Below are 19114 nucleotides of genomic sequence, written 5' to 3'. Positions count from 1 at the left end.
AAAGTTAAAGTTCACTGTGCATATAGCACCGTGCCTTGAAGCCACAATTTAGGGTTTGGGGGCCCATACATATTTTCAAGGTCAGCCATCTTGGAGGTGATGTGATCAGCATCACCCTATGGCCACCTTCCTCATCTTCGCGACTAGCCAAAAATGGCAGAAAAGTGAAGTGAAATAAACCACAATGAATAAATACATCAAATCAAGGGCATAACATGCAAGCAGGCGAGCCTAAGCCTAAGGGTGTCCAAAAAAAAGTAAAAATGATCGTAGTATTTCTCATGTGAAACATTTACGCAAAAATGTACAATACTTGCTTAGACATTTTTACCCATTTAATCTGTTCTTGAATGGAAAGCACTTCATATTTTCTTTTCTTTTTGCTCTCGACCTTGCACTCCCGATTTTAATAAGTTAACAATAAAGCACCTCCAACTGCCACGAAGCAAGTGTGAGGAATTTAAAAGCTTGCATTGTTTCCTTCCTCCCTACAGCAGACACATACCCAGGATTTTTTGATGGGTGGGGGCAGATCCCAAATGTTATTGGATTCATTGAGTTAGGTTATTTTACCTCGATTTTCTTAAACTTTTCGCTAATCGATGAGGACGAGTGATGATATGATGAAATTGATAAAGGAACACTAGCAAAGAACACCCATGCCCAGCCAGGATTCGAACCCGGGACCCATGGCATCGTAGCATGCTGTGCTAACTACTCCGTAAGTCACGGTGGTTGGCGAGATGTTGTTGGAGTATTAGATGTGACCACTAATGTTATGGTTGTATTGCAGCTAGTGCTAAGTGTACACCCAACGGCAAAAGTAATATGTCCATTACTATTTTCATTCATCTGAGAATCATCAACCCAGTCGCTTACAGGCAAAAGATTGTCACATGGTGTACAGCTTGGTGCTTATTGCTAACATTCAATTCTCGGGATATTCGAATTGTGCTGTGTTTGGCAAATAAATATTGTTTTCATTTTTTTTAAATTTTCTTATACCAGCACCATTGAACCGCCATGATAATTCTATGGTTAAAAAATAATATATTTACAAATCAAATTATAACAATTAGGAAATGCAAGTTAACAAAAAAATAATGTAACATGTTCGCAACACGACTGCAGTTTGAAAAAAGTCGGGGCAGGGATTGAAAACAAAAATTACTCAATGTTGCAGACTGCAGACTTTTGTGGCCTGCTTCTCTCCCCAAACTCCCCATTCATAATGCAAGGACGAAATCGAAATTATTGCACAATCAGAAAAATCATCAATGTTATTTTCGTAGTTTTTTTATATCTTCTGTGACGATGCGATTACATATTATATAAAAACCCGCACCGTCACAGTTCACAGAAGGAACTTTCGTTTAAGAAAATAAAAAACGAAGTTCTCATGTCCGCCGCCGGAGGGTAGCTCCCTCTGTCTGCTGTATATAGACGTGCTGCCTCCTGGCGACACTATCTAGTACCTCCCAAAAAAAATTACGCGGAAATTGCTGGTCCTCCAACACCCCCACTTCGTGCTTAGATGGGAACCTGAAAGGACGTTCTACCACCAGGCAGCTGCAGTCGCTTCTTTTATCAGACCGACCTTCTCGTACCGTGCCATAGAACTTGGGGTTTCATGACGAGCAACAAGAACATGCATTAGACGACCTAAGATTCCGGACTGAAATTTGACTCGCCATGTCACTGAGGACTGGTGGTGTAATACACATTTAAGGTACGTAGAATCGGAAAGTTCTGGTAAAATTGCGACGTAAAAAAGACCTATAGTGAAGTGAACATGAAATCTTGAACTTTGTGCAGCTCGCCGTACCTATCTTACTTTCGGACCTTTTGTTATTTTTTTTAATTACGAAGCACAAATTCATTCATTCCCTTTTTTTAAAAAAAAAGGAACCACCACACGAAAGGTGAAATTTTTGAATGTTCTTTAGGTGGAAGCAACATCCTAGTTTTCGACCGTTGTAAGCATGCTCTCATTAAATTTTGCAAAAATGGCTACCTTATAGTCAAGCCGTCATCCACGTGTACGATTCTTCCAGATTTTGACCCACCACTATAGAATTGTGAACGTGCCACTAAAAAGGAACTGGCTAAAGATAACTTCCATTTTGCCACAGTGTTGATTATTCGTCTTTTGGATTATTGATGAGGGATTGCGAAAATATTTAACAAAAAAAAGCATCGTATGTAAATTCTTATGCGTCAAATTTCCCCCTCCCCCTTTTTGCAATTTTGCCTTCCGTCAAGTTTTTCCTCAAAAGCAGTAGCATCAAATCGTTGGCTTTTTGTGAACGCAACGTTATAAACATATATATAAATAGCACATTACAGATGAATAAATCTTCAAATACAAATAATTGTTGGATAGGTTAAAAATGTGTAACTAAATCCTTGTACCTGAATATTAGAGTAATATATATATATGTCAGGCTCACTGGCCGAGTTGTTTGTAACCGACGTAAGCCTTTATGTGTGAATGGCACAAGATACACAAAAAAGGGCGTAACGCAAAATTGTGATTAAATTAATGTCTGCTATTTAATACGAGAATAATATTGTTGAGGGATATGTTGAATATATATATATATATACATATATGTGTACATATAATTGTTGAGTGACGAGTTTAAAGTAATAAAGGTCACAATTGTTAACATTTTTGCTTGTACCTTCTTGCGTTTGCAAATCACAAACCACTAATATAAAAATTAGTAACCATCCCTACGTTACGCTGTCGTGCCACGCGCACTCTGCATAATCTGAAGTGTATTGGCAAAATATGGTGCATTCCTTTTTGCATAATTGAAATTGTTTGTTTTCAGGCGTCAACATATAACCTGCTCTTTTGAATTTTTGGGGGTTGCTTTTGAAGTGCGTAATACCTTTGGCAGGGGAGAAATATTAAGTATTTATATCTGTTGTTGGTAAAATTGATACCTAACGGACGTACTGAACGCGTGATCCGTTCGACCCGTTATAACAGGGCTTTGCTCGCCGTTACATGCGTGTGGATCAAGCAACTGCTGGATGCACAGGCGGTAAAGGCGTTGCAAAAATCTATTTTGGGGCATTTTGCCTAGGTTAAATAAACAGGGTTATTGACAATTACCATCACCGGCATTGCTTCCAACATATCGATTCCTCGCGGGCGTCAATAACCCCAAAACCAAAAGGACACGTCACACTTCATAGTTTGAGGGGGGGGACATGGCCTCCATGACCCCTCCTTTGGGTACGGACTGTCCTACAGCTGCAGATTTCAGCTCCCGGAAACAGAAAAATACATTTTTAGGATGAGTGAAACTATTAAATCACATTTTTGTCAGCAATTTATTATTATTATTTAAGTATGATAAATTGCTGACGAATCCCTGAATATTTTGTATCGATTCACATTGAGATTTCAAATTTAAAGAATGGATGGGGGCATCGCATTCTAATCTCGCCAAGGGCCTTGCGATATGTTGCTACGCCACTGTGTGTGCGCACGTGTGTGTGTGTGTGTGTGTGTGTATGTGTATAGGTAGGTAGGTAGGAAGATTTGTAGATCCGGCACTGATCACATCAACACAGATCCAATGTTAAAACAGCATATAAATATTTCTGTACCTGGTTGAGCATGTAATCCTGCCAGCATCAACAAGGAAGCGATATAATGGTTGGATAATTATTGGATATGCCATTATTTTAGCAACGGTGGGTCTCTTGCCGGGATCTAAATGGAGCATACTCATGAGTAGCTGATGTAGCTCCTGGCTGTAGCACGATTCAATGGGAGTAAATAGGCCTCGCGTGATCTTCATCACAAGAGCAGGAAGATTCTGAAATATACAAGAAAAGAATACATAAATATTTTTTCCTCCTTTTTATTCTTCAGTTTTCTCCTTTGCCCACTTTTCCTCATTCTTTCTCTGTCTTTTCCCTGTTACTTCTCTTTCTCCTTTCTTACCACTCCTTTTTTTCTCTCATTCTTTCACAGAGAAAGAGGGCAAGAGAAAAATATGTTTCTTTCTTTCCTTTTCTATCTATCTATCCCTTTCCCTTTTCGGGGAATTTCGATCAATCTTTCATTCCTTCAGAAAGGAGAGAGAGATATATATAGAGAGAATGAAAGTGAGTGTGTGTGTGTGAGAGAGGGAGAGTGAGAGTGATTAAGACAGCTTTCAGACACAAGCAACAAGCAAGACCAGATTTGCACTTTTGGTTGAACACTTGTTCTGTATTTGCTGTTGAAGCAAAAAAGAATGAATTGTTATCCGATCAGTAAACAACTTGTGCATTGTAACAATGCATTATTGATTGATTGAGTTGGAGTTTTAAATCCAATTTATGCACAGTAAGGCTAATCGGGACTGGACCTACAGTTTAAAGTGGGATCCGAGCTGCTATGTACCTCCACCAGGTATCGAGCCCAGAACCGCTTAATTACAAGGCAACAATGCAACCACTGCGCCATCGGGGAGACTCATGTTGCATTATTGGGACCATTACAACTGAACGGGTCATGCGGAAAAGGCACAAAATTCAGGTACATCTATAAATCTCCATTCATTGCAATATCAACTAACATGTTTGGTCAGTTTATGTAAGAAACTGTAAGCAATTGAATGTCAATTTTCCTATTCGATTCAGAAAAAAAAGTATTAGAATGAGGTAGAAACAGCTTGACCAAGATAAGAATGATGCTGTGGTACTCTAGTCAAATTTTCAACCAGAGTGAGCACTGTCGAAAGGTACGGAAGAAGGGGAAGCAAGAGGAGAAAACAAATGACTGTGCAGTTTGGTTTGCCAGGGGTCATTCTTATCTTGGTTAAGCGGCAGTGATGATGTTTCAGGAAATGAAAAACATGGCACCAAATTAATATACTGAAATAAAGCATTTATTTATCAGTTTCATGAGTAAGTATGATCTTCACTCCATGCAAAAAGTACTTAGGTAACACTAACAGCAGAGAAAGTACTCACAGGTGCTTCAAATGCTTTTCTTAGTGTCAGCAGCTCATACAGTACACAGCCCAGTGCCCATATGTCGCTCTTCTCGTTGTACGGCTTCCCTTCACACAGTTCTGGTGATATGTAACATGGACTACCAACAATTGTGTATGCTTTGGTTTTGCTGTAATTACATACAATGCATTCCTGTATGATTAAGCACACAGAACATCATTACTGGAATAAGTAATTACACTTACTAAGCCTATAATAAGAGTAACACAGTTAAAAATCAACCTATGTAATGCATTATTTGTATAAATTGCAAATGGTAATGTATGGTGACTGGGACTTAAAAGCTTACAACCTAAAAAGTTTTAAAAAAACTGACCTATGAAATCATTTTAAAATGGTGTATAAAATTACTTTAAATATTAATACGTAAGCCTTCTGAAGGTATTTGAATAATTGGACACATCTGTATGGTTGACTAAACTACTGAAGTTAGCACGAAAATAACTTTGAAGTGCAAGTGTACATTTTATTTGCATCTGCACACACACATTCAATCCAAGACACACTAATCTCTTCTCTAAAAAAATGTTAACACTGTTACTAGAACAAATACTCGTAGTTTTTTCTAGTTAAGCTGATACCCCTTTGAACCAATAGTTACTGATACCGTACTTCAAAATTATAATAATTTAAAGCAGTTCAAAAATTGATCAATATTAGTGTAAGTATTCTTCTTCAATTATATGCATAAATTTACCAAGAATTTTGCTTTAAAATATTCAAGAATTACATCAGACTATTAAAATACATGTTACGTAATCACAAAATGGGTGCAAAATAAAAAATAAAACTTCAAATTTTGCATAATTTCCAGGATAGTTAGGCTCCACGAAAGTGCCGTGCATAATTTTTTTGCAGACCCCATGAAAGGCCAAAACACTGGAAAAGTATCAGCTCGTATTGGTAAATAAATTCCAACATATCGTCATCGATGTCAGCTCAGCTCTAATTTTTTTCACAAAATTCCAAACATTACTGGGAGCTACGGTGATCTAGTCAGTAGGGCACCTGACTATCACACTAAGGTTGCATTTTTTCCAGCTTTGTAAATGAATAAAGCAGCTGTGGGGTTAAAAAGCTCAAATAAATGGGTACATTGAATTGAATTGAATTGAAAAGTCTTTTTATTTGCTACAGAGTGAGATTCAGCCTTGGGCTGCTCTACCACCTAACATATGGGGAAAGGTGGCTGGAGCAAGGTACTGATCACATCATCTTCAAAAAATTGCCCCACCCCACATGTGCCTTCATGGCCACGCATATCAAGAAATATGTTTTGGACGGGATCCAAACCAAGTGTCTCGATATTAATAATAATAATAATGTTTAAACAAAAATTATCATTATATTAAATTAATTAAAATATTCAAATTAATCAATATTATATTTTTATTACATGAATAGGTAAAAGGTAATAAACAACCAGTATTCATTATATTCATTAACTAGCTTACGAGTAGTTAAGGCTGGCAAAATTAAAAAAAAAACTGTCCTGGCAAGGAAATTAATGTCAAATAGATAAAGAATTGAATATTAATTAAATATAAAAAAGGTTGTTAGATCCGTTGACGAAAAGTAAAGTTCCTGGTGATATTTTGTGAATGTTATGTTATAAGTAGTAATAAATCTTGCATAAATCTACTTTGCCACTGTCATTCAAAGTAGTATGATTACAATATAATCCTTGCCTTCCAGTAAGTTTGACAAAAATAAACAACCCTCAATTCAAGACCAAATATATTTTCATGATTTAAGTTATTTTATTATTTCATTATTTAATTTTTGTAATTAGTAAGCTTTTCGGGAGGGTGTCCGGATGCCCTGCTCCCCTCTCCTAAATACGTTCTTGTTCATGACATTGTGTAATGTACTGAGAGCGATTGTAATATTACCACAAGGCAATAATACATACCTGCTTAAAATTTTTGAAATTCCGAAGTCGCCGATTTTGATAATATCATGATGTTTCGATAGAAGAATGTTCTCAGCTTTCAAATCACGATGCAAAATACGACGAGAATGAACATGGTCGAGAGCCAGCAGCATTTGGCAAAAGAAACTCAAAACTTCCTGCAAGGAAAGTATATTATTATAGTCAAAGATAAGCACATAGTATCTTCATGCATCAATAAATTAGCACTCACAAAAAAATTAATTTAGTAGGGCAATTGATGTACTTGCTTAGAAATATACATCTACTCTACACGGTCTTTATATTTACTACGGAGCAAGGTTTAGCCTAATGCTCATTAATCATCTCCAGCAAAGTTGAAGCTCACTCTGTAGTAAATTCAAAGACTATTCTAAATTTAAATCTTTGCAAATCTACATGCACAGTTTTTCATTATGTTTCCCAGCAACAATAATACACTTTTAATTCTTCATTCATGCTTGGTCAGTGATGGATTCAGGGTGGTGGCCTTGGGCAGGGAGGAAATTCCATCTGAAAATTAAAAAGTCCCCCCCTAAAAATTTCAGTAGCCTAGCAGAGCATTCGGACAATTCGCGATTAAAATTAACCGATATGCCATCTGCCGGGATTTTCAGGAAGTACTCTAAGTAGGATACATTGTGTTGAAGTCGTTTAAAGCATGGTGAATATGCGAGAAAGTAAGGTCTACTGTTCAGGTTTTTTTTTTGTTTTTTTTTTTTGCTCTAAATAGTTTTATGGGTCAGAACAAATTAAAAGTTTTCATGTGTTTCCACCCCGTGGAATCAACAAAATGAAATTTGTTAATAAATCAGGGCAAACGTAATTGACAGAAGATTGGTATGGGGGATATAACACTGTAATTCGGCAAGGAAATTACGAAGAATGCACGAGTCTGCTTACTTTATGTATCGAGAGATAAATATATATTTCCATGAAAGTAAAGTTTTAAATTGTACTTTATAAATAAAGCTTTTTTTTCCGAAAAATAATGAAGCGTCTTAACCAATGCGTCCATATATTACCTGTGTTACGTATGTGTGAAATTTGGAACAGGTGCAAGTCGATTAAGAGGGAAGATGAAAATAGTTTGAGAATGAATTAATGTCAAATGTAACCAGAAAAAAAGTGGATGTGCTAATGTTACTGTTTCATTCAGTACGATGTCCTTTTTCAGTGAGTATAGCCTGGTCATGAAATCGTGAATATTATTATTAAACCAGCCTTTCTCTTTCGAGAAAGAACTGCAATGATATGTTCGCAATTTTCTCCTGTCCTAGCTTTTCAAGTACAGGCTAATTTCAATTTCTTTATTTTCAAATAATTTCCGAGAACCCCAGATACAACATGACGTGCAGATGATACAGCACTGCTTTGGACAACCAGTGCGTATACATACTTCATCTGCATTTTCCGTGTTATTTTTGCCTATCATAATTAAATGCTTCGTTCTCAGTACAGCTTCACGTTTGTTAGAGTACCTGGAATTCACATCACATTCGCAATATTTAAAAATAATGCGTAATTTAAATGTTTTCTACCATACCAGTCATGACAACACGCTGCTCTTTTGTACTACTGCTGAATGTAAACAAAGATCTATCCTACTTAGAGCGGCCATATTGGAAGCGACACTAGCGCTCAGGTGGTAATTTTAATCGCGAATAGCTAAGAAATTTGGCAACCATGTTCATTTGGCTTTCTTTCATTCACTTTAATTTAACATAGAACATAGTAATAAATACAGATTCAGTCCTTTTTATAACTAAAAGTTAAAATAATGAATTTGAATTGTTGTTTTAAGCAGGGTTGGCCCAGGTGGGCCCAGTCGAGTTTTCCCCATGTGGGTTTTTCCAGAAAAACCCACAATAAAACCCAGTCAAAATGTGTTTGTTTTTTTTTCAGAAAATGTTGTAAATTATTGCTTTAAATACTTGTGAGGTTCTATGATTGTCAAATTTTTTTGGAAACTTGTAAAGAAAAGGCTTATCAGAGCTTATAATACTAAAAATAGTGAATGTAGACAAGTCATAGTGGATTTTTTCAGGTTGTTTTCCTAAAATCATGCTAGAAATGGACATTTAACACAAATAAAAAGATCATATATCCAAGAAACAAAAAAGAAAAAATAGAATTTTTTAGATAAAATGTTTGTATTTATTGATGCAGCATACTTGAACAAAGTTTATAATTTTGAAATGTGGGAACACTTTGGTCATCAGTCACTTCCTTATGTGGGGGAATCCATAGTGGCATATCATAGTTTCAACTGTGATGATCAATTGATACAAGAAATTTTTGCATGTTTAAATATTACAAGGGAGAATTGAGTACATTTTATTTAAATGTTGTTAATTGTGACATAATTAAATTGGAACACTCTTTAAATGATTTTTGTCATTTCTCATCCTAATAGGTTGCTTGCCTATGCAGTAAAATGTTACTTAATGTCTGGTTAGGAGCCCTGTAGCCATGCAAGTCCTGCATCTTCATAATTACCACAAAGTCAGCTTTGTGCACGAAACTTACAGCAGCATTATGTACTTCCACTATAATTTGACAATAAAATTATCAAAATATAGTGCATCATTTAGGAGGAGCATGAGTTAGTGTGGATGGGCATAGAGGGATAAGTCATACATTTAATGATGATGATAACTCCTGTAAATTTACAATAATTTAGGTAAAATGATTTCTGGAGCTAAAAAATGTGTGAACAAAATTGAACAATTTGTTTCAAGATGGTGGATGAAAAACTTATTTTCCACATGTTGCAGGCAGGCTCTATGCTATGCTCTATAATGGTTTTTTTTTTAATGGTCTAGAATACATTTTCAGAGTATAAGGAATTAAACTGAGTAATTTTAGAGATATAATTAGTCTGCAATTTTGCAGTAAAACTTACAAAATAATATTTCATAGCTTAGGAGAGGAGTGGTGGCAAAGGGTAAAATCACACACGTTCTATTTTTGATAACTGGCATAAATGCAAAACTTTTGAGCTGCAATTTTTATAGTTGCAAGATAACTTGAAGGATTGGTCTCACATTGTATTTGAGAAAAAATGGTCATCATGTTTAAAGATAGTAGATGACAGACTGGTTTAACATGTCTTGCGAAAATTTTAAATTATACTCATATTTGACTAGGTTACATTTTCGTAGATTAAGAAACACAAGTCTCAGCAATGTTACGGCATCACTTGAGTTTTAACTTTTTAGTAAAAACTCTGTAATGTAGAGTGTGTTTTAGGACGGTTTGGTAAGTCACCAATTTTGAGACCACAATAACTGCAGAAAATTTAGAGATTTTTATCTGAAATTAATCACATCTAGATACACCTCGGGAATGATTTTGTTTTTCTTTTGCATTTGTTCAAAATATTTCAAGATTGTAGATAAAAAAATATTTTTTCTTATGCTGAGGTAGATTCCAAATTCTGATGACACTTTGAAATATCTGCCCAAACTACATTTTTGGAGATTAAGAAAAGACTCTCTTCAGAATTTTAGGGCTTTGCTTAACTATAATTTGACAATAAATGTTTTGAAATATAGTGCACATTTGGGGATTGTCGTGGACCAAACTGGAGGTTACCATTCTTACCAGCTAGGTATTTTGGAAGATGTATAAGGTATTCCATTTGGATGAAATCAGCCAGATAATTAAATATGGAAAACTTATAATTTGGCATGGTTAATACATGGAGGAGGTGTTTTTGCTTGAAACATCCAGAAAAATAATGGGAAAACAGAAAAATAATGGGAAAACACAACTGTGATAAACTGTGAACAAACTGTATTGAAACAGATTTAAAACATTGTGTTACATAGTATTTTTAATTATTTAATGGTCTATGGCATATGAAATAAATGAGATAAAAAACGTGTTTGTAGCTGTAGCATAATTCATTCCAACATAGACACAACACTGCATTCACAAAATAATTTGTTTCATAAACTCAAGTTCAGAATGGTTTTGATTGATTTGCTTTATTTTACTTAGCTTTTTGTGTAATTGGCGAAGATTGGGATGAGTGATGATATGATGAAATTGATGAATGAACACTCACAGTCACAAACATCCATGCCCTGGCTGGGATTCGAACCCAGGACCCCTGGCATCGTAGCACGATGTGCTAACCACTCCGCCACGGGGGCTGACGAAGTTCAGAATGGAATATTCACTAATCGTATTAACTAAAAATGTGCTTAATCTTGAGAAACATATACTTTAACATGCCTAAATTTGAGTATTATTATGGAAGAAAAAGGTAGCAAACCTTGTTAAAATTAAGTCTGTAAAAAGTTACAGTTATTGCTTTTTTCTTCTGAGAAGAAAGGTTCCGGCACTATTCAAGTTGATATGTTACCTTGATGTTTGTTAATGTGTTCATCATAACAACTACTCAAAATTGTGTTATGTTCATAAACGATGATGCATCCAAGCATACACACACACACACACACACATGTATTTCTCTTGTTTCACTGATTGATTGATTTGCTTTACATTACTCCTCTTTTCTGCCACATTTGGCTAATCGCAAAGATGAGAACAAGTGATGATATGATGAAATTGATGAAGGAACACAAAGAATACCCATGCCCAGGCCAGGATTCGAACCCAGGACTTCTTATCTGGGATCGTAGCCATTCCTCTTGTTAGAATAAAATGTTATTAGTCCTCACGTATAATAAGATGCCAGTATGGAGTACCATTGTTGACTACCAGGGGAAAAAAAAAACACTGGTCAAACATATTTTGTACCCCCACCCCTCGGTAGACTGATTCTTAGATACACCAAAGTATGCAACCCTGAAAAATGATCACAAAGCAACAGCATTAACTATTAGACACTCCTGGAAGAATAGAATCAAACTGTTGGACGAATATTTTAGAACAGATTAGAATCAAACTGTTGGACGAATATTTTAGAACAGATTATGTTAACAGAATTGTTAAATAGTTTTTGATTCAGTCAACTATTCCCTGTCACAGTTATTTCTGAAGCAAGGGTGCGCATAGCATCAGAAAAAGGGAGGAAATCGAGTGGGCAGAGCGAAGCTGTACATGCTGCTGTGAAGGCTGGTAACTGCAGTCGCTTGCCCCCTCCAGGCAATCCATTTCTCTCTCCGGTGTTCATTGGTGGAGCTATCTCGCGTTACTACTTGCACAGAGACTTGTTCTCGTTGGGACAGGGTATAAAGCAATACAAATTGAATGCTACAATACATTACTACTAGGAGAAAAAAAAATCATTTTTAATATATATATTTTTAAACATAACCTGAAAAAAAAACTGAAAAAACTTGGGGAAAATGCCTACCGTGGTTTTAAGTCCACTTTATGAACAGGCTATCAGGACTGGGCCTACATTTTAAAGTGGGATCAGAACCACTATACAATGTGCCTCATCATCATCCAGAGCCGTAGCTAGAGATTTCTGTGCCCGGGGTGAGAATAAATTTCGGTGCCCCCCCTACACTCCCCTTGTTTAACTTCTACCATTGTTTTTTTTAAGGGAGGGGTTGAAGCATTTGTTGTTGTGCCTTACTTAAATAATGTCGTTCATTAAAATTGACATTTCATTTATGCTAATAATTGTAGGAATTATATGTAATTGTAGCAATTACAACTACCGAGTTGTTTGTACGTATACACATATTCTTCTGAATCAAGGATCATTATTGACCTCTCAGTGTGCAATGATGAAAACTCCTAAAAACTAATCCATGCAAAAGAAAATATATATCTTACCATATGAATAGCATATATATTTCTTAGGTAGCAGAAGAATATCTAAGAAAGATCATTAATGTAATGTTTTTTTTAAAATACATGAAACCCTTTCAAATACCCTACAAAGTCATTGTACAAACTAGCTAAAATCATTCAGTATTAATGTAATGTTTATAAAGTAAAACCTATTTAGACTGCAAAATGTTATACTTATGAGCTGAAATCAACAACAATAAAAACAAAAATGCATTAAGAACTACATACAGTACATAATTATTTGACAATTCTCCTCTGCGAACATACTAGCTACAGTTTCAATATTCTTGCCTTTCGAGCAACAAAGTCATTAATAACATCATCGAACATAAGTGATTGAACTCTGGACTTCTCAACAGACAAAATAGCCAGGTTAGTCAGCTTTTCTTGACTCAAGGAAGAATGCAAGTAATTCTTTATAAGCTTTAGCTTACTAAAACTCCTTTCACAAGATGCAATAGACGAAGGTAGTTAAAAATAGTTTCAATGCAGTGACAAAATTTGGGTACAACTCCATACATGATATTTTATGAATGAATGAGAGAGAAGCAAGTGGTGACAATTCTGACAAGCATTCCAAGTGAAAGTCTTTAAAAAATGCTTGCACATGATGTTTAAAGAACAACAGTTCATGAAGTAACTCACTTCCGTTGATATCCTCGGGGTATAATAAAGCCAGATCAAAGACTCCCTTTCTCAACGTTTCTTCTGACATAGCTGCAATATTGATTGGAATAATTACGGAAAAATCCTCAAAATTCCTTTCATTAGCTTGAATCGATTGCCTATTTGTGACAAAATTGAATCCAATGCACAAAATAAGCTCTTCCTAATATTTTGTTCTTCATTTATGGCTACACCTTCTGCAACTTCATCGAAAAACTTGGTTTTCTTTTTGGGACGCTGTTCTCTACTTGCAATGTTCATATCATCACAGATCTGTCTGGTTTTCTCAAAAGCGTTCGTCACAATTGTTTCCCAATTGGCAGACAGAAAGCTTTGCAGTCCCTGTAAGTGACTAACACCTATATCTACTGTAACAGACTTTTCTTGTAGCCGCAGGTTAACGTCGTTAATAGCTCGAAGGATATCAGCCCAGCAGAATAAGAACACAAGAAAGTTAAACTTCTTAAGGCTGTGTAGCAAGCATTTGGCACAGTGTACTGTTTCGGGTGACTCTTTTGAGAGGTCACATAATTCGTCCAAAGCTGCACAGACATCCGGAAATTGGGTACTTCGAGATTGTACTGCGTTTCTTTTGAAGACCACCTAGTTGAATCTTTGAATCTTCATAGTCATGTGGTTTCTATTTCCAGCGCTGAAGAATCTTCGTTAGTGTCTGTGGATTCAACATTTTTCTTGAAAATCTTCAATAAAATCGTTGTACTTCTAATGTTCTCTTCTCTCTCATCTTCTTTCTTTTCCTGTTTTGAGCCCCAAGCAGCATAGACTTTTATTTATTATTGTTGTTCTAAGTGACATGTACTCTCGTTCTGTACACCTTTTAGCTATTTGAAAGCTGCCTGGAAAGATCATTGAAAGAGCCAAAAACCATCACGATGTATTCTTTTAAATGAAATAGCTTTTTGAAGAAATATTAGGAAAACTTAGTACAGTTGTTACGACATGCAGACTGCAGTTTACACCAACAGTATTTTTTACAACTGCATACACTATTGGAACTATTCACTAAGAAGTTGTAAAACACATCCTCACTAACAAACAAATAATATATATATATATATATATATATATATATATATATATATATATATATATAAATTGGATATTTATTTATTTTCTTTCATTTGCTTAAAAGAAAAGCTTGTAATGTGAGCGTAGTGAGCAAAAAAATCAAATCAATATCTTTGCAAACAGGCAATGATATTGTTTTAATAGGGCACCAAAATTTTCGAGGGGATCGCATGCATCCTTTATTACAAGTAATTTTCAATGTTTTTCTTCTTGCTGTTCGGTGCACCCTTCCATCAGCGCCTGGGGCACCACCCAACTTCCCCCCCTCCTCATCCCTAGCTAAGGCTCTGTCATCATCCTTTGCCATTTCCTGCCTCTGGCTGGGTCGGCATAGAAGTCAAGCCTCTCCATTTTTCCTGGTCTTCCACCACTTTTCTCTTTCCACAGTGTTCCAATCTTGTCCTCTTCTCCTAACACTCTCCACTATCTGTTCTTTCCACCGACATCTTGGTCTCCCATTTGGCCTTATTTCCACTCCTCGTGCATTGTGAGCTCTTACTGGCAGTCTTTCTGCACCCACCATCTTCATGTGTCCAAACCATCTCATCTGTGCCTGATCTATTCTATCCTGAAACTTCACCACCCCACTGTGTGTCGGATCTCTTATTCTATCCATTCTAGTCTTCCCCAATATACCTCCAGTGCCTGCATGCACATAGTATGTGCTGTATATTACCTTCTTGCATTTCATAGGTACATCCTGTTCCATATTAATCTTCAAACACTTTGATATATTCCACCACCCATTTGTCCTCTTCTGTTTTCCTCCTCATCTATTCTTCCACTTGTCTGAATTATGCTTCCTAGATATTTGAAGCTCTCCACTACCATCAACTCTTCCGTGTCCACCTTTATCCTTGGTACATTTCTGTCTCTGTTTCTTGTTATTAGCACTGCACTGAATTTCATTCCTGCTCTTCTGATTTCCTCATTCCAACTATCAAGCTGTCTATGTACTTTTTCTTTCTTGTTCCCCCATATTACTAAGTCATCATCGAACAACAGGGCCTTCATCTCTTCCTCTCCTTCCCCACCTCTTCGTTAATTGCATCCATTGTAATAATAAAGACCAGTGGGGACAGAGCACTTCCCTGTTTTAGTCCATTACTTATATTGAACCACTCCGTTCTTCCCACTGGTGTCTTCACACAGCTCTGGTTTGCATTGTATGTACTCTGCGCTCTACACACTATCTCTTCCACAAGTCCTCTCTCTCTTAGAGCCTTCAAATTCTTTGTTATTCCCTAGCTGTTGTATGCCTTTTCTATATCTAGGAATACCATAATCAAATCATTTCCATACTCGTAGTGCCTTTCCTGCATTTGGCTTATGGTGAATATCAGATCTACTGTTGACCTGCCTCTTCTAAATCCATACTGTTCTCTCTTGTGTTCAGCTTTGTTACTTCCCTTATTCTTTTCTCTAATATTTTCTCATACACTTTTGCTGAGTGGCACATTAGTGTTATTTCTCTGTAGTTTTTACATTCCTTTCTGTCCCCCTTCTAGAATATGGGAACTATTAGTCCTCTTGTCCAATCTCTTGTCACACCATTTTCATCACTCTGTACAACCACTGCACATCAATCACTCCTGCTACTAGTATACAATGTGCCTCAACCGGGATTAAAATAATGAACAAATTTAAATCATCGTCCATTTTGAAAACTGCTTAATTAAGAAATAGAATGGATAAGGATATGCTTCAAGCTTGTGTGAAGGTGTCACCTGAGGGGACGAGAACCCACAGAAAGTTTCACCGATGATATCATCCACAGATTTGCTGTATAAAAGCATCAACCCATTAGTTTGCCATAAACGTAAGTTATTGCATGCTATATTATTTTCTGGCTTCTAACAATCTTCTTCTTAAATCATATTTAATTATACCTAATTACCAGTGGTGTAGCATGAACATTTCGGGTGGGAACGCCAAGTCCGAAGGAAGGGTCGGCCCTTTCTTGCTTAATAATTTACTTATGGTATTAGTCGCCACAGGTATTGTTTATTTGCCTGAAGTCAGCTGGGTTTTCAATAAAACATCATACATGCATGTTTTAGCTAGAAAATTAGATGCCTCACTATGCCACAAATGTTTTGAACTCTGGCGTTTTATACCTTTTTTATACTTTTCTGCATGACGCAAGTCATTAAAAACCTACCTGAATCACAAACCTACCTGAATCACAAGCGCCTCTGCACAACAGTAGACGTCATTGTTGTGGATGATCCAACTACTGATTGATTTGGTTTATTTTACTTCGCTTTTCTACCACTTTTAATTGCGAATATGAATATGAGTGATGATATTGATGAAAGAACACCCGTGCTCACGCCGGGATTCAAACCAGGGACCTCTGTCGTCTTGGCGAACTGTGCAAAGCAGAGTGGATGATCCAAATATCTTACACTCTACTGACATAACAGTGCCGATTAGTAATTCAGACCACTGTTTATTACATCTTGAGAATGCTGATAAACATTTTAAAATAATTTTGTCCAGAGATCATTCGATGTTAAGAGTTTTCAAATGAATGCTAAACATTTCCATTGATACAATATTAAGTAGTTAGATAATAACGAAAAAATACAATAAAAAAATAGTTTTGCAGGTTGAGTGCTAGAGCAGCCACAGGCTGAATTTCTACCATGATCACTTCACCAACTTATTTGACAAAAACTGTGTTCATCTTTTAGTTTCTAATGCACATCACTGTTTGTGCGATAAATTATACAATGCAGTGGCCATTAAGAAGCAGTATATTTGAGATTGGTAAAGTTACATCAGTCAATATTGCGTATTGTAGCATCACATACCACGAGCTCCATGAGCGCGGAGAGCGAAGAACCGGGTAGGAATTCTACCACTGTCGTCTGCTTCAGAAGGCAGGAAGGGTCACATGAACCAATCACGGTAGACCTCTCTGCTCCGTATGCTGGCGTACGAGAGAGCATTTATGCTCTTGCTGTAGAAATCGAAGCATTCCCTCCAGAAAGGCAGCAAGGAATATAGAGTCCTGTACGCCGAACCTGCTCGGCGTCTGGCCGGGAAAGGCATTGAAAAGAGATGCTAGAACAAATGTTGAGAGTGGAGCGTTGGAAGCGGATCGCGAAAAATAGCTATTATAATGCCATGAAGGTCAAACATATATGAAATTAGTCACGTTTTACTTTATAATCACAGCATTTAAGCATTTTTGAAATTTTAAATCTGGGAATGCACTGCTAATTACACTTAATTCAATTACATATTAAAAGTAAGGGGCAATTTATAAATATTAGTATTGTTTATTTTTCGTATTATAATTTGAGCAGCTCGGGAATAAAACTTGATAACTCACAAAACCATGAAACCGAGATAAGTGAAAGTTTGTACAATGCATTGTGGCTTATGGGTTACCCAGATGTTCTCGTATTTCTAAAGAGGCAGGGAATCGGAGACCTATTCGCTTGCTATGTAGCGGCAATCATGAGGCTTTGCCGTGCTTGGCTTTATTAAGGGTGCCACCTGTTTCGAAAACGACTAAAAACGAAAAATTTGGCAACACAGAATACCATGAGAATTCCCCCTCACAACGGCAACTGGACAAAGCCGATTGGTTCAGCGGTTCATGTGACCCTCCATGGCTTTTGACAGAAATAGAATTTCCAAGTCCATTCTTCGGCCAGAACCACTGGAGCTATCAGTGGCCACTGAAGGAAATTCATTCAATGTTTTAAAGCAACATTAGACTGTGCAGCAAATGAATCCAATGTTAATTCAGTTTTGAACAGGTTATGAAGTTTTTCTTCAGAGTTGCTCATTTGATGCCCATGATATCCCCCTGGAGGAATGTGGCTTGATTCAACATTGTGCTTATTCATTGCCAGCAAATTGCAAAAATAGCATGAAAATATATGGTGCTAATGAAGTACAGAATTTTATAAAATACCACATACTTCTTCATCAAGCAGTTGTGTTCCTCTCTGCTGCAAATAATCACTCAGTGTTCCACCTGGAGCATACTCCATTACTATCATCATGGCTTTATCTTCTATGAAGTTTTCATAATATTCAATGATGTTTGGGTGACGTAGCATTGAGAGCACCTTTATTTCATTCAGCGTAGCCTGTTAAAAGACATTTTGCATAAATATTCTCTTCATACAACTGGATTTGCTTCATAACTTTAAAGTTAGGTTCTGTGTGATAAGACCTGGAATTAGCATAAATTATGCCTATACAGAGGTTGTTCACTTTATATCCGACCATTTTCGATTTGGTGCTGCCACCTGGCGTATCATGCTGGAACTATGGGTCTGCTGGCGGGAGCAGTGTTGTGTCTGACTGCATGAGTGTTGGTAGTGAATGTTATCAAATGGTGCCAAAAATCAACCGGTATTGGGAGGGTTACATAATGGCCCTTTTCCATGCTAAGTTTTCATACGTACGCATTATGAAACAGCGTCGGGAGAATGGGTTAACACTCGGGGTGACTACTGTGAGAGCTATTGTGGCCCGTTACACACAACAGGCTCTCCTTGCGAAACATTCACCCACGAAAACCACCAGGAGAAGGGCTGCAAGCAAAGTGTCACCCGTAGTGCTAAGGGGGATCTGTCGATTGGTGTGTGAAGAAAATGCTCCGAC

General features: G+C 36.7%; 1 protein-coding gene across 3 annotated transcripts in view; it reads right to left on the bottom strand.

The window, feature by feature from the left end:
• Positions 1 to 19114, bottom strand: part of LOC145996734 (serine/threonine-protein kinase Nek8-like) — a 43355-nt gene that overhangs the window by 17463 nt on the left and 6778 nt on the right. For 2 of the 3 annotated variants that reach the window (XM_083133262.1, XM_083133267.1), the window contains exons 3-6: positions 18424 to 18594; positions 6935 to 7092; positions 4981 to 5131; positions 3625 to 3836 (exon numbers count right to left, since the gene is read on the bottom strand). In XM_083133262.1, coding sequence (XP_082989388.1) covers positions 3625 to 3836; positions 4981 to 5131; positions 6935 to 7092; positions 18424 to 18594 — 692 coding nt within the window. The remainder of the gene's footprint in view (positions 1 to 3624; positions 3837 to 4980; positions 5132 to 6934; positions 7093 to 18423; positions 18595 to 19114) is intronic. The other variant, XM_083133271.1, reaches the window with a different exon arrangement.

This window comes from Lepisma saccharinum, chromosome 1 (genome assembly GCF_977018435.1).
Source record: "Lepisma saccharinum chromosome 1, izLepSacc3.1, whole genome shotgun sequence".
NCBI classification, from domain to species: Eukaryota; Metazoa; Arthropoda; class Insecta; order Zygentoma; family Lepismatidae; genus Lepisma; species Lepisma saccharinum.
This window is presented reverse-complemented; position numbering and strand designations above follow the sequence as displayed.